This window comes from Ranitomeya imitator, chromosome 3 (assembly GCF_032444005.1).
Source record: "Ranitomeya imitator isolate aRanImi1 chromosome 3, aRanImi1.pri, whole genome shotgun sequence".
NCBI classification, from domain to species: Eukaryota; Metazoa; Chordata; class Amphibia; order Anura; family Dendrobatidae; genus Ranitomeya; species Ranitomeya imitator.
In genome coordinates this window covers 379,177,041-379,193,382 of record NC_091284.1, presented here as the reverse complement: position 1 = coordinate 379,193,382, position 16,342 = coordinate 379,177,041, and the positions used below count along the sequence as shown (strand labels likewise).

Here is a 16,342-nt window from a genome sequence, read left to right as displayed (position 1 = left end):
GTGTCTCCAGCATTGCCCCCCCCCCAGTGTGTCCTCCAATCTGCCTCACTGTCTCCAGCAATCTGCCCCACTGTCTCCAGCAATCTGCCCCACTATCTCCAGCAATCTGCCCCACTGTCTCCAGCAATCTGCCCCACTGTCTCCAGCAATCTGCCCCACTGTCTCCAGCAATCTGCCCCACTGTCTCCAGCAATCTGCCCCACTGTGTCCTCCAGCATTGCCCCCCCAGTGTCCTCCAATCTGTCCCACTGTCTCCAGCATTGCCCCCAGTGTGTCCTCCAATCTGCCCTACTGTCTCCAGCATTGCCCCCAGTGTGTCCTCCAGCATTGCCCCCCAGTGTGTCCTCCAATCTGCCCCAGTGTCTCCAGCATTGCCCCCCCCCAGTGTGTCCTCCAATCTGCCTCACTGTCTCCAGCATTCTGCCCCACTGTCTCCAGCAATCTGCCCCACTGTCTCCAGCAATCTGCCCCACTGTCTCCAGCAATCTGCCCCACTGTGTCCTCCAGCATTGCCCCCCCAGTGTCCTCCAATCTGTCCCACTGTCTCCAGCATTGCCCCCAGTGTGTCCTCCAATCTGCCCCAGTGTCTCCAGCATTGCCCTTAGTGTGTCCTCAAATCTGCCCCAGTGTCTCCAGCATTGCCCCCCAGTGTGTCCTCCAATCTGCCCTACTGTCTCCAGCATTGCCCCCAGTGTGTCCTCCAATCTGCCCTACTGTCTCCAGCATTGCCCCCAGTGTGTCCTCCAATCTGCCCTACTGTCTCCAGCATTGCCCCCAGTGTGTCCTCCAGCATTGCCCCCCAGTGTGTCCTCCAGCAATCTGCCCCACTGTCTCCAGCATTGCCCCACTGTCTCCAGCATTGCCCCCAGTGTGTCCTCCAATCTGCCCCAGTGTCTCCAGCATTGCCCCCCAGTGTGTCCTCCAATCTGCCCCACTGTCTCCAGCATTGCCCCCCCCAGTGTGTCCTCCAATCTCCCCCAGTGTCTCCAGCATTGCCCCCCCCCAGTGTGTCCTCCAATCTGCCTCACTGTCTCCAGCATTCTGCCCCACTGTCTCCAGCAATCTGCCCCACTGTCTCCAGCAATCTGCCCCACTGTCTCCAGCAATCTGCCCCACTGTGTCCTCCAGCATTGCCCCCCCAGTGTCCTCCAATCTGTCCCACTGTCTCCAGCATTGCCCCCAGTGTGTCCTCCAATCTGCCCCAGTGTCTCCAGCATTGCCCTTAGTGTGTCCTCAAATCTGCCCCAGTGTCTCCAGCATTGCCCCCCAGTGTGTCCTCCAATCTGCCCTACTGTCTCCAGCATTGCCCCCAGTGTGTCCTCCAATCTGCCCCAGTGTCTCCAGCATTGCCCCCAGTGTGTCCTCCAATCTGCCCTACTGTCTCCAGCATTGCCCCCAGTGTGTCCTCCAGCATTGCCCCCCAGTGTGTCCTCCAGCAATCTGCCCCACTGTCTCCAGCATTGCCCCACTGTCTCCAGCATTGCCCCCAGTGTGTCCTCCAATCTTCCCCAGTGTCTCCAGCATTGCCCCCCAGTGTGTCCTCCAATCTGCCCTACTGTCTCCAGCATTGCCCCCAGTGTGTCCTCCAATCTGCCCCAGTGTCTCCAGCATTGCCCCCAGTGTGTCCTCCAATCTGCCCTACTGTCTCCAGCATTGCCCCCAGTGTGTCCTCCAGCATTGCCCCCCAGTGTGTCCTACAGCAATCTGCCCCACTGTCTCCAGCATTGCCCCACTGTCTCCAGCATTGCCCCCAGTGTGTCCTCCAATCTGCCCCAGTGTCTCCAGCATTGCCCCCCAGTGTGTCCTCCAATCTGCCCCACTGTCTCCAGCATTGCCCCCAGTGTGTCCTCCAATCTGCCCCAGTGTCTCCAGCATTGCCCCCCAGTGTGTCCTCCAATCTGCCCTACTGTCTCCAGCATTGCCCCCAGTGTGTCCTCCAATCTGCCCCAGTGTCTCCAGCATTGCCCCCAGTGTTTCCTCCAATCTGCCTCACTGTCTCCAGCATTCTGCCCCACTGTCTCCAGCAATCTGTCCCACTGTCTCCAGCAATCTGCCCCACTGTCTCCAGCAATCTGCCCCACTGTCTCCAGCAATCTGCCCCACTGTCTCCAGCAATCTGCCCCACTGTCTCCAGCAATCTGCCCCACTGTGTCCTCCAGCATTGCCCCCCCAGTGTCCTCCAATCTGTCCCACTGTCTCCAGCATTGCCCCCAGTGTGTCCTCCAATCTGCCCCAGTGTCTCCAGCATTGCCCTTAGTGTGTCCTCCAATCTGCCCCAGTGTCTCCAGCATTGCCCCCCAGTGTGTCCTCCAATCTGCCCTACTGTCTCCAGCATTGCCCCCAGTGTGTCCTCCAATCTGCCCCAGTGTCTCCAGCATTGCCCCCAGTGTGTCCTCCAATCTGCCCTACTGTCTCCAGCATTGCCCCCAGTGTGTCCTCCAATCTGCCCTACTGTCTCCAGCATTGCCCCAGTGTGTCCTCCAATCTGCCCCAGTGTTTCCAGCATTGCCCCCCAGTGTGTCCTCCAATCTGCCCTACTGTCTCCAGCATTGCCCCCAGTGTGTCCTCCAATCTGCCCCAGTGTCTCCAGCATTGCCCCCCAGTGTATCCTCCAGCATTGCCCCCCAGTGTGTCCTCCAGCATTGCCCCCCAGTGTGTCCAGCATTGCCCCCAGTGTGTCCTCCAATCTGCCCCAGTGTCTCCAGCATTGCCCCCCAGTGTGTCCTCCAATCTGCCCCAGTGTCTCCAGCATTGCCCCCAGTGTGTCCTCCAATCTGCCCCAGTGTCTCCAGCATTGCCCTCCAGTGTGTCCTCCAGCATTGCCCCCCCAGTGTGTCCTCCAGCATTGCCCCCCTGTGTGTCCACCGCACCGATAACTGATCCAAAAAAATAAAAATAAAAAAAATAAAACAAGCAATCTCCTCACCTGTCCGCGCTCCAGGCGGCGAGCTCCCTGCAGCAGCGCACACTCGCCGGCGACTGACAATGACGTCAGACGCCGGCGACGTGTGCGCTGCGGCCGACATCAGCTGCCAGCCTCCAATTGGCTGGCGGCTGTTGTTGTTAACTATTGACATGCGGGCGCGTGCCCGCACATCAATAGGAAACCGCCGCAGCGCCGGAAGGGGCCCGGTGAGCAGATGAGAAGGGGCCCAATGCGGGCCCCCTCTCTCTGCCCACCAGGTCCAGGGGGCACATAAACGCCGCCCGGCGGGCAGTCACAGAGGATTATCAGAGGGTTAATCTGCGGTAGCCCAGGGCCCCCCCAGACCACTGGGCCCTGGGCTACCGCCCATATTGACTCTCTGATAATCCGCCCCTGGCTACAGGGCAAGTGGGAAGAGTCGGGCAAAGTTACAGTATTGGCGCATATAATAGATGTGCATTTTCTGGTCAGCTGCGGGCTGCTATTTTAAGGCTGGGGGTGCACTATCCATGGCCTCTTAAAAACCTGAGAATACCAGCCCCCAGCTGTCTGCTTTAGCAAGGCTGGTTGTCAAAAATGGGGGGACCCCAAGCCTTTTTTCTTATTTAAATTAAACAAAAACAGCGTTGGGACCCCTCTATTCTTGATAACCAGCCTTGCTAACGCTGTCAGCTGAGGGTTGCAGTCTCCAGCTGTCAGTTTTGCCTAGCTGGTTATCAAAAATACAAGGAAACCAACTCCAGGTTTTTGTTGTTTTTTTTTTTTTTTAGTTTAGAGCGCAGACGCTGACTGAGGAATAATATTTTATTAAATATTTTTATTTCTATAGCGCCAACATATTCTGCAGCACTTTACATTTTTAGAGGGGACTTGTACAGACAATAAAAGACATTACAACATAACAATAATCACATAAATCAACAGCTCCATGGGGAATGAGGGCCCTGCTTCCAAGCTTACAATCTATGAGGAAATAGGTGAGACGCAAAAGGTGGATGGTAACAATTACTTTCATTGTTCTGACCAGCCATAATGTAAGAAATCGGGTGTTCATGTAATGCTGCATGAACCGGTTATCAGCCTGAATATGTAAAAGTACAGACACATGACAGTGTGGCAAAACACTGGATGTTTGGGCCCCTCATTCAAGTGAATGGGTCTGGGTACTGTTCTGGTACCCAAATTTATTTTTCTTAACTGCACGGACGAACCCGCCAGACCTATACATCCATGGGTCAGCCCATCTCTAGTAATAAGGGTTACCTGGTTAGGGGCCCACTCAGAATTTTCATTTCCCCCCCCCCACTCCCACTTCAACCAAACACCTAGCTACGCCTCTCTTGCAAAGGACTCTCTGCCAAGAATTAACTTCATCATAAAATAAATGTTCATTTTTAATTTGTCCAATTACTATTGAACCCCTGAAAAGAGGAGGCTTTGTAAGAACATAGTTGCAATTCCTTAAATGGTTCACGGGATATTTAAATTTAACCCCCCTTCCCCCCCTTAATTTAACATGAAAGTCTACACTTCAATTTATCTCAGTTTCATTTTAAATAAAATAGTGGCGTGCAGAGCCCAAATCATGAAGATTCGTCCACTGTTCCAATATTTCTGGACCCAACAGTTAATGTATCTTAACAGGTTTTTCATCCTCTAAGGTGATTTTCATATCATTAGGAAAAAGGAACATTGTTTTATATATTCACATCTATAGGTATGTTCAGACAATACTGTTTTTTTTTTTTTTTTTTTAGACCCATTGTTTTTGAAAGCAGAATGCGCTTCAGAAAAGCGCTGATGGTGTTTTCTATAGTGTGTGTGTTCTGATGTCTTAGATGTTCATTCATCATTCGTGTGCTCATGTCCAGGGCCTGTTTTAGACAGAATGGGGCTCTGGGCAAAAGTTTAAATTGGGGCCCCAAATGCTCACATATTGCACCATCACACAGAAACATTTCGATTGTATTTACATGCGTGGAGTTCAGGCTGTTACATGAGAGTGATTGACAATATTTAAGCCGTTCGACACTTGTTCCCGAGCATCTTTACACCGGCTGAGGAAGAATGATGGGAACAGATGGTCCTCGATACAGTATAATGCAGCCCCCCTCCACACACAAGCATTATAATACAGACAGACACTATAATGCAATAATACATACAATACTTACCTCTCCTCACTGTTTCCCCGCTGCTCTAGTTTCTGCAGCATGTCTCATCAGCTCCACTGCTGGTACAACTTGGCGCACGATGAAGTGACGTCATCATGCGCCCTGAGTCACAAGCAAAGGGGAATGACGGGGGAATGGGGGGAGGAGTGTCATCTACCACTCTCTCCTCCATCACTGCTTTCAACTGTATCGGCATCTATAATGCCGATATGTTGAATGCGTGATGAAAGGCAGCGCCGGGCCTCATAGCGGCCCCGTGGTATGCCGCTATTAGCGGCACACAACTTGCTGGATGCCCCTGGAGGATCGGGGACCCTAGGCAGCTGCCTGGTCTGCCTGCCCCTAATGCCAGCCCTGCTCATACCCAAACGAGTACTGGCAGCTCATTTGACTCTTCTGTCATGCCTCCTGGAAATGTATGAACACATTGACAATTAGCACTGCTAATGTCAGGGACGCATCTGCACATAAAGCAAGAGGGATACCATCAAATATCGGAACCTGTGACCAGGAATGTGGAGTCTATATAAAATCGACCGACTTTTAAAATATATAATAAATTGGGTACAGTAGTTCAGTGCTGCAAATATTTTCCATATAACTTGGGAAAGTTATGAAATGTCTGTTCTGTTCCTGATCTAAAGATCTTGGCTTTTAGCTGAGATGAATCTGTGCTGCACTTTATGCACATGCTCAGTAGTGACTGAGTGCTGTGGAATCGTGGGTCAGGGAAATGTCGGAGGTTTGGCTTACAGACTCCACAGCCCTGCCTATGACACTACTAAAAATAGCAAAAATTTCAAGCAAAGAAAATTGTGTATAGAACAGGTGGACCTACCAAAAAAAAAAAAAAATAGACCTGGTAATTATTCACAAAGGGCTAAAAAGTGGTATGGTCAATAAATGATATGAAAAATACTATTATATGGAAGCACAAGAACAGACAGCAAGTTCAAAACACGTTGGCATTGTGCAGACAAGTCTTAGTGTAAGCTGCACTGGCGTGAGAAGAGCCAAATTCATTAAGAGGCGCATGTTACTAAAACATTTAAATTTACACAGACTAGTCTTTTGCGGTCCTACTAGTCTATATATTTCCTTATCTACTTCTTATTACTTCTACATTGTGTAACCTCGTCAGTTACGGTGAATTCTGTTTCTCTTTCAAAAAAGTATGTCATCCATCTCGATTCCTTTATTTTGGATGAATATAACAGAGATGGAAGCTTGCACTGATACATGGCATTAGAATAAGCAAACCAGTCCCCTTTAGCGAGTTCACGCTCACACAACTCATTATTTTGCTAGCTTTTAACCCTTGGTGCTGGACCCCAACTAACTCGCAGTACATGATTTAGCTACTTGAATTTACATAAAATCACCTAGTAAGCAAGCCAGACATATTTGCATGGAAATCCTGCTCATAACACAAGTTTCTTTGTGATATCAGAAACTGTACTTTGTATGGTCATAAAAAGTCCTACCGTATATAGTGAAATGTGAGCATAGATACCGGTCATGTCTATTATCATTGTTTCATTAGTTCATGTTACAGGACCAATGTTCTTCAACTTTCCTTTCTGACTTAATCACATTTGTTTTCTAGACTTTCCATTTTTTCTCAACACCAATATTCCCTTGTAGGTTCACTTTTACCTTTCTGTAGACTAAGAAGAATATGTCACCAGGTTTTTGTTGCCTCATCTGAAAGAAGTATAGTGTACAGACAAAGACCCATTCCAGCCATGTGTCTTGGCTGTTTGCTGTCATTTTGCTCTGCGGCAGATCTAGCAGTTCTCTAAATGCTGAGCTTTGTGTAACTCCGCCCACACCACCGATTGGCAGCTTTCTGGCCATGTACGCATAGCTGCCAATCAGTGGTGGCGGCGGAATTATGCAGAGCTCACAAATAAAGGGGTAGTCTGCCCATGACAATTGCAGCTTATATGCCATATACATGTCTTAGATGGGGTTATTCCATCCAGAGCTGAGACGCTAAAAAGCAACTCTAACTTTGGTAATCTTAAATTACCCATATATTACTTGGATGGCCGTTCATTTCAACACCCGAATATACCATAATCCTGGCTGCTGCAGGAGACATGTGCAACAAATGGCACCTTCATAGACAAACAGCTGTTTACTGGGTTGGGAGCAGCTGGACTAAATCTGTACCAGCTTCAAAGATGAGCTGTATACAACATGCTTGGCATCACTAACCCCTGCGATCTGCGCAAAGCTGTGTTTTACCATGCTTTTGCCCTACAGAATATATGACACAAAGAAAAAAAAATTATAAAAGTATATTAGCAGTCCCATTTCTCTGATTAACCCCATGAAGACCCATATAAAACATATGTTATCTGTTACAGACTTTGACATGGCTTCTACGTTTTTCTCTGCATCTTTCAGTCTTCAAGTTTATCAAGGGGTGTGTGGTGGGTTCAGGCAGAAGCAGCATTTTCTACACAAATAAACCAGAACCATGTACACTACAGGCATGGTTTGCCAATGAATAAAAATGGAAGTTTATTCAAAAAGGTATATGAAGTATTTGTGTATTTTAATGCAGATTTCACTTTACAACCCAAGTCACAACATTCAATGTGAACATACCCTTAAGCCTGAATAGTATATAAATGTTCAGAAACTTTCTAGTGTACTTTTTGTTTCAATTCTTCACCATTTTTATTATATTAGCATGTTTACAGTGAATAAGACCTATCCAGGCACTACCGTCAGCTGATCAGCACAAATGCTGATAGTTTGCTACAATGTATCCGTCTATAATTCAGGCTGTTTAGGAAAAAGAACAATGTCCAGACTTGATAAAATTACATACACTTCTCAGCTTGCTGCAGTGGATCCTCGCCAATAAACCAGATTGGAACATGTACTGAACATGCTGAGAAGAGGATTGACCCTGGCAGCGCCCCACATATTCCTTTTTATTAGGACATTGTTGCAGCTATTGATGGGTGGGCACTGTGGCTGCCACTGTAATGTGGGCATTGTGGCTCCATTGCAAGCGGCAGCTTCCGGTCCCGTCCCAGGGCTGGTGTGAGCAGGACCTATGATGATGTTGCGGCACATGACCGTGACGTCACGGCAGGTCCTTGTCGCACACCAGCCCGGCTTTTCAATGGACACCGCTGCGTAAAAATCGGACAGCAATACGGATGTTGCGATAAAAAAAAAAAAAAAAAATTGCATGACACTCGCATGATTTTCCTCCGTTTTTTCGGTCCGTAAATCGGACCGTTTTTTTTCTCGCAAGTGGAAATGAGCCCTTAGAGAAGCACGCATTGCTTAGTGAAGAACGTTAGGAAGAAATGCGTGACATGATACTCCCTTTTTTTATTGTTCTTTGAACATCTTTGACATAATGCGTTTTGTTGTTTTATTTAACACCATAGTAACAGTTACATACTGTAGTTATTAAGGTTGAAGGAAGACTTTAAGTCCATCCAGTTCAACCCATAGCCTAACCTAACATGCCCTAACATATCGATCCAGAGGAAGGCAAAAAAAACCATGTGGCAAATAGTAAGCTCCACACTGGGGAAAAAAATTCCTTCCCGACTCCACATACGGCAATCAGACTAGTTCCCTGGATCAACGTCCTATCAAGGAATCTAGTATATATATCCTGTAACATTATACTTTTCCAGAAAGGCATCCAGTCCCCTCTTAAATTTAAGTAATGAATCACTCATTACAACATCATACGGCAGAGAGTTCCATAGTCTCACTGCTCTTACAGTAAAGAATACGCGTCTGTTATTATGCTTAATCCTTCTTTCCTCCAGACGTAGAGGATGCCCCCTTGTCCCTGTCTCAGGTCTATGATTAAAAAGATAATAATAATAATAATAATAATAATTTTATTTATATAGCGCCAACATATTCCGCAGCGCTTTACAAATTATAGAGGGGACTTGTACAGACAATAGACATTACAGCATAACAGAAATCACAGTTCAAAATAGATACCAAGAGGAATGAGGGCCCTGCTCGCAAGCTTACAAACTATGAGTAAAAGGGGAGACAGGAGAGGTGGATGGTAACAATTGCTTTAGTTATTCGGACCGGCCATAGTGTAAGGCTCGGGTGTTCATGTAAAGCTGCATGAACTAGTTAACTGCCTAAGTATGGAACAGTACAGACACAGAGGGCTATTAACTGCATAAAGTGTATGAGAACATGATATGAGGAACCTGATTGGTTTTTTTTTGTTTTGTTTTTTTTTTTGTTTTTTTTTTTATGATGGGCCACACAGGGATCGTTAGGTTAATATGTTGAGGCGGTAGGCCAATCTGAACAAATGAGTTTTTAGGGCACGATCATCAGAAAGGTCTTCGTACTGTCCCCTCATATATTTATACATTAAGGGCAGCCTCACACGTCCAGATAATTCCGGTACCGGAAAAATCGGTATTGGAATTATCCGTGTCTGTGTGCCTGTGCGTTTGTGGCACATCAGTGTGGCACACGTGTGCTGCCCGTGTGCCCACTGGGTACCACAAGCAACGTGCAGGAGACAGCGCTAGAGATAAGTGCTGTCCCCCCCCATTGGTGCTGAAGCCGCGATTCATATCTTCTCGGCAGCAGTGTTTGCTGTAGAGAAGATATGAATAATCGTGTTTAACATAAAGATCAATGTGCCCACCCCCCTCCCACCCCCTGTGCACCCCCCCGCTGTTATTCAAATACTCACCCGGCTCCCTCGCTGGCTGGCGCTGCTTCCTGTCCTGGCCACACCTTCTGTATGAGCGGTCACGTGGGGCCGCTCAATTACAGTAATGAATATGTGCTCCACCCCTATGGGACCGCTCATACAGAAGGTGCGGCCAGGACTGGAAGCAGCGCCAGCCAGCGAGGGATCTTTATGTTAAACACGATTATTCATATCTTCTCTACAGCAAACGCTGCTGCCGAGAAGATATGAATCGCGGCTTCAGCACCAGTGGGGGGACAGCACTTAATGTAGCGCTGTCTCCTGCACGGCACACGGACTGCACACGGACAACGTCCGTGTGCGGTATGTGTTTTACACGGACCCATTGACTTTAATGGGTCCGTGTAATCCGTGCGCTCCCACGAACACTGACATGTCTCCGTGTTTGGCACACGGAGACACGGTCCGCAAAAAATCAATGACATCTGCACAGATGCATTGATTTCAATGTGTCTACGTGTGTCAGTGGCTCAGTGGCTCTGGTACGTGAGGAAACTGTCACCTCACGTACTGGAGCCACTGACGTGTGAAACCGGCCTAACATAAGATCACCCCTTAGTCTTCGTTTTTCCAAACTAAATAGCCCCAAGTGTAATAACCTATCTTGGTATTGGAGACCCCCCAGTCCTCTAATAACCTTGGTCGCTCTTCTCTGCACCCGCTCTAGTTCAGCTAGGTCTTTCTTATACACCGGAGACCAGAACTGTGCACAGTATTCTAAGTGTGGTCGAACTAGTGACTTGTATAGAGGTAAAATTATGTTCTCTTCATGAGCATCTAGGCCTCTTTTAATGCATCCCATTATTTTATTTGCCTTTGTAGCAGCTGCCTGACACTGGCCACTAAATGCGAGTTGTGTGATGTACTTGTACATCACACGTCAATTGCAGGAATATGGAGAAGGCTACGTGCGTGTGTTTAAATAAATAAAAGCCTGAATCACTTCCTTTTTCTAAGTTTAAAAATAAACCCTAAAACAGTAGGAATTAGCTCTTCACAGAAAAAAAACAAGTCCTTATACAGCTCTATCAACAAAAAATATATAAGGGTATGTGCACACGTTGCAGATTTTGCTGCGGATCTGCAGTGGTTTTGATGCTGCGAATCTGCAGCTGTTTTCCATGAGTTTACAGTACCATGTAAACCTATGGAAAACAAAATCCGCAGTGCACATGCTGCGGAAAAAAACATGCGGAAACGCTACGTTGTTTATTCCACAGCATGTTCATTCTTTGTTCAGATTCCGCAGTGGTTTACACCTGCTCCTCAATAGGAATCCGTAATATCGCAGGTGGAATCTGCACAAAAACTGCATAAAATCCGCAGTTAAAACGCGGTGCTTTTAACCTGCGGATTTCTCAAAACAGGTTTGGAAAAATCCGCAGAGCTTCCATCTATGTGTGCACATACCCTAAAAGCTAAGCATCTCAGAAATATAGTGGCAGAGTTTTTTTTTACCCACTAAAATATAAAACAAAATTTCTACAAGTCTGTTATCATTGGAATTGTACTGACCTGGAGAAGAGGGGGGAAAAAGAAAAAAAAAAAGCAATTTTGGAATTACGGTAGTTTTTTCTTCTTCTTCTCAGAATTTTATCCCACTTGGATTGGTTTGGAAAAAATGGCAGGAAAAAGAAAATGCAAAAATTAAGTCACCTGGTCTTCTTTAAAGAAAAGTGTGCCTTAATGGTCACCCGTATACATTAGACTAATATCGGTTGAAAAGGCTGACAAGGATGGGTCAACCTGCCGGTCGGAGCATATCCGATTTGGAATTACCAATCCTTTTGACCTCAGCTATATAAGCTGCCGCTAGAGAAGTCCGGCAGTAGGTCTCTTGTAAAGAACACAGGTGTGTGCAGCATAGTGAACATTCCGGTGTATGGAGGACTCAGGGAGGTGGCGGTAGCTGACAGCGGAACAATTGGCTATCTATTATGTGTGGATATGTATGCACACTCAGGTCGGGAGAGCCGCCGGCCAGTCCGAGGATTGCGCTACGTTCTTCGTCCAATTTTATATGGCCATCTGACTGCACCCTTACAAGCAGTAATATTGAGATGTTCTCCTTGGACCAGAAATGGTTGGGCATCTGTGCTGTAGATATAAAATGCTCCTCTTTTTATTGATCAATATATAGATCTCATATTTCATATAAACCTACTGATGGTCAGCAGGATTTACCCCTACAAGCAAATAACAGCACATTTTTGCAAAAATCCCTAATCAAATAGTTGTTCACAACCTGTACAAACTCTTTTAAAATAAGTACCCCCCCTCTTAAAAGAAAAACAACATATATTCACGTCATGCAGAAGTAGTGAGAATAGCAGCCCGACAGCGGCTGCCAATTGGTGTCAGGGCTCACATAGCATAATGTCACGTGAGCCTCAGCGCCTGTGCAGGAGGTAAATATATATATTTGTTATTTTAACGGAGATTGTCCAGGTAGTAGATAGCCTCTTTAATATGATAATTTCCTGGAAATGTCCAAGAGTCACACACTCAGCTGTTTACGGTCTATCCCCTTTCTCATGACATCGGCAGGATGGGCGAGACTGTAAGGTGGGATTTCTGCATACTGTACAGCTTTTACATCACGAGCAGGTAAAACATTATGTGAAATCTGCCTGAGGTTACGTGACGAACTGTCAGCTCTGACGCCTCTGCGCTGTCATAGTCTCGCTTGTTCGCATTTCTTTCATACATACAAGTTATAGCACATTGATAATAAAAAATATTTAGAACTTAGACGACGTTATACCTATACCAAGCACATATTTCTCCACTGCCATTAAAGGCGCTTGCTTCTAGGCGATTCCTTGCTAATGTCAGGTGTTTACCTTGACGTCTGTAGTAAAACAACAAGCCGCGGTCTGTCATAAGGTACAACTCCATATCATATGCAGTTTGTTATTTTACTAGGACTGCAGGTAAATAAAGTGAAAAGTCAAATTCCGCTCTGCGAAATGTGGAATGTAACTTCTCTGTCCTGTTTCAGCTTTAGGAAATCGGATCCAATTATCATAATCTAAAAAGCCATACCTGTGACATAGCCCGCCATGCAGCTCACACATAGAAGGGTCCACATGACACAGCCAGACATGGTTACGATACAATCCCCATATAGAAAGGCGACATTTCTTCATAACAGTGCTGGCCAGGCTTCCTGACTCATTTACAACAAACACAGCACCTGAGCACTTCCACAGTTTCAGTCCGCCCACTGGGGAAGTCCACCAGGGTGTGTGCTGAGCCTGCAACCCTTTCTTTCCAGGTTCTTACTGAAGTATCACACACGTAATCATATGAATGAGCGCTGCTGCAGATTCTATTTTAGGCCATCTTCACACGTTCAGTATTTTACCTCAGTATGTGTAAGACAAAACCAGGAGTGGGTGATAAATACAGAAGTGGTGACGTGTTTCAATTATACTTTTCTTCTGATTTTTCCATTCCTGATTTTGGCTTACAGATACTGAGGTAAAATACTGAATGTGTGGATGTGGCCTTATGGGAAAATTTTGAATTTCTTCACCTTTGTATTGCTTTTCCATAGCTCAGTCATAACATTGAAAACAATGATAATTGTGTTGATCATTATTGTTATACATTGGCATCTGTGAAAGGACGAGATATACTAGGCAACAAGTGATCAGTTAACTCCACTTCATGTGTTGCAAGAGGGAACAATGGTGAAGCGCAAGTTGTCTGGTGGGGTGAGGATGGACAATAGCATCCAACTATGTAATAGGAAGACAAGTATAAGTAAGTTTGTCATAGGTGGTATGGTGCTATTTTTCTGTTGTAACCCTTACAAAAATGCAAAGTTTGGAGCTAAACATTGTTGTGGGAAAAAAATGTGATTTTTTATTTTTTCATTTTCATAGCTCAACATTTTAGGGTATGTGCACACATAGATGGAACCTCTGCGGATTTTTCACCTGTTTTGAGAAATCCGCAGGTAAAAAGCACTGCGTTTTACCTGTGGATTTACTGCGGATTTACCCCGGATTTATGCGGATTCCACCTGCGGTTTTACGCCTGCGGATTCCTATAATGGAGCAGGTGTAAACCGCACAAAGAATTAACATGCTGCGGAATAAACAAACGCAGCGTTTTTTTCCGCAGCATGTGCACTGCGGATTTTGTTTTCCATAGGTTTACATGGTACTGTAAACTCATGCAAAACCGCTGCGGATCCGCAGCAAAATTCGCAACGTGTGCACATACCCTCAAACTTCTGTGAAGCACCTGGGGTTTCAAGATGCTCAATACAAATCTAGATAAGTTCCCTGACGGGTCTAGTTTCCAAAATAGTGTCATTTGTGGGGGATTTCCACTGTTTAGGCACATCAGGAGCTCTCCAAACACGACATGACATCCACTAAATATGACAGCAAATTGTCAAATGGCGCTCCTTATGTTCTGAGCTGTGCCGTGCGCCCAAACAGTAGTTTTCAGCCACATATGTGGTATTGGCATGCTGAGGACAAATTACACAACAAATTGTATTGTACATTTTCTATATTACCCTTTTTCTTCCACATTACATTAATTCCTATGAAGCACCTGAAGGGTTAATAAACTTCTTGAAAGTGGTTTTATGGAAAAATGAGAAATCACTGGTCAACATTTAACCCTTATAACTTCCTAGCAAAAAAAGGTGTTTCAAAAATTGTGCTGATGAAAAGTAGAGATGTGGGAAATATTATTTAACTATTTTGTGTGACATGACTCTCTGACTTAAGAGCATAAAAATTAAAAGTTTGAAAATTGCTAAATTTTCTACATTTTTTGCCCAATTTCTGATTTTTTTTCACAAATACACAAGTCATATGAAAGAAATTTTACCACTATCATGAAGTACAATATGTAACAAAAAAAACTCTCAGAATCAGTGGTATCCATTGAAGCATTCCAGAGTTATGACCTCATAAAGTGACAGTGGTCAGAAATCTAAAAACTGGACTGGCCAGGAAGGTGAAAAAAGGCTTTGGGGTGAAGGGGTCTGCATTACTTAGTGCCTATTGTTGTGAATTCTGTTGTCGAACTCCCTCCTATGGTCGTGAATGGTACTTCGGCGAGTTCTGTCCATGGACTCCCTCTGGTGGCTGTGAGTGGAGCTGCTGCTTCTGAGGTTCCTTCCACAGGTGACATGATTTATCCTTTGGTTGGCTGCTCTATTTAACTCCACTCAGATCGTTACTCCATGCCAGCTGTCAATGTTCCTGCATTTGTTCAGTTCGCTCTTGGATCTTTCTGGTGACCTGTCTACTCCAGCAGAAGCTAAGTTCCTGCCAGTTATTATTTGTTCATTGTTGCCTTGTCCAGCTGGATATCATGATTTTGCCTTGCTAGCTGGAAGCTCTGGGATGCAGAGTGGCACCTCCGCACCGTGAGTCGGTGCGGAGGTCTTTTTGCACACTCTGCGTGGTCTTTTGTAGTTTTTTGTGCTGACCGCAAAGATACCTTTCCTATCCTCTGTCTGTTTAGTAAGTCTGGCCTCTCTTTGCTGAAACCTGTTTCATTTCTGCATTTGTGACTTTCATCTTTACTCACAGTCAATATATGTGGGGGGCTGCCTTTTCCTTTGGGGAATTTCTCTGAGGCAAGGTAGGCTTTATTTTCTATCTCTAGGGCTAGCTAGCTCATAGGCTGTGAAGAGGCGTCTAGGGAGAGTCAGGAACGCTCCACGGCTATTTCTAGTTGTTGTGATAGGATTAGGGGTTGCGGTCAGCAGAGCTCCCACATCCCAGAGCTTGTCCTGTGTGAGTTTAACTATCAGGTCGTGCCGGGTGCTCCTAACCACCAGGTCCATAACAGTACAGCTGGCCCAAAGTATTAATGCATCTCAATAGAGGGATAAGAGAAGTTCTGAGACCATTTTTTTTTCTTTGCACTGTGTTTTGTCTTTCCTTTCCCCTAAACCTTTGGGTGGTTCAGGACACAGGTGTAGATATGGACATTCAAGGTCTGTCCTCTTGTGTGGATCATCTCACTGCAAGGGTACAAAACATTCAAGATTTTGTGGTTCAGAATCCGATGTTAGAGCCTAGAACTCCTATTCCTGATTTATTTTCTGGGGATAGATCTAAGTTCTTGAATTTCAAAAATAATTGTAAACTGTTTCTAGCTTTGAAACCCCGCTCCTCTGGTGACCCCGTTCAACAAGTAAAAATCATTATTTCTTTGTTGCGTGGTGACCCTCAAGACTGGGCATTTTCCCTTGCGCCAGGAGATCCTGCATTGCGTGATGTAGATGTGTTTTTTCTGGCGCTTGGATTGCTTTATGATGAACCAAATTCAGTGGATCAGGCAGAGAAAATCTTGCTGGCTTTGTGTCAGGGTCAGGATGAAGCGGAGGTGTACTGTCAGAAGTTTAGAAAGTGGTCTGTGCTTACTCAGTGGAATGAGTGTGCCCTGGCGGCAATTTTCAGAAAGGGTCTTTCTGAAGCCCTTAAGGATGTCATGGTGGGATTTCCCACGCCTGCTGGTCTGAAT

The 16,342-nt window shown here is 45.9% G+C and overlaps 1 protein-coding gene across 2 annotated transcripts in view; it reads right to left on the bottom strand.

The window, feature by feature from the left end:
* Positions 1–13,039, bottom strand: part of IFNLR1 (interferon lambda receptor 1) — a 74,504-nt gene extending 61,465 nt beyond the window's left edge. Inside the window, exon 1 of one of the 2 annotated variants that reach the window (XM_069756940.1) lies at positions 12,884–13,039. In XM_069756940.1, coding sequence (XP_069613041.1) covers positions 12,884–12,944 — 61 coding nt within the window. In that variant the 5' untranslated portion in view covers positions 12,945–13,039. The remainder of the gene's footprint in view (positions 1–12,883) is intronic. The other variant, XM_069756941.1, reaches the window with a different exon arrangement.
* Between the last annotated feature and the right edge of the window lie 3,303 nt (positions 13,040–16,342).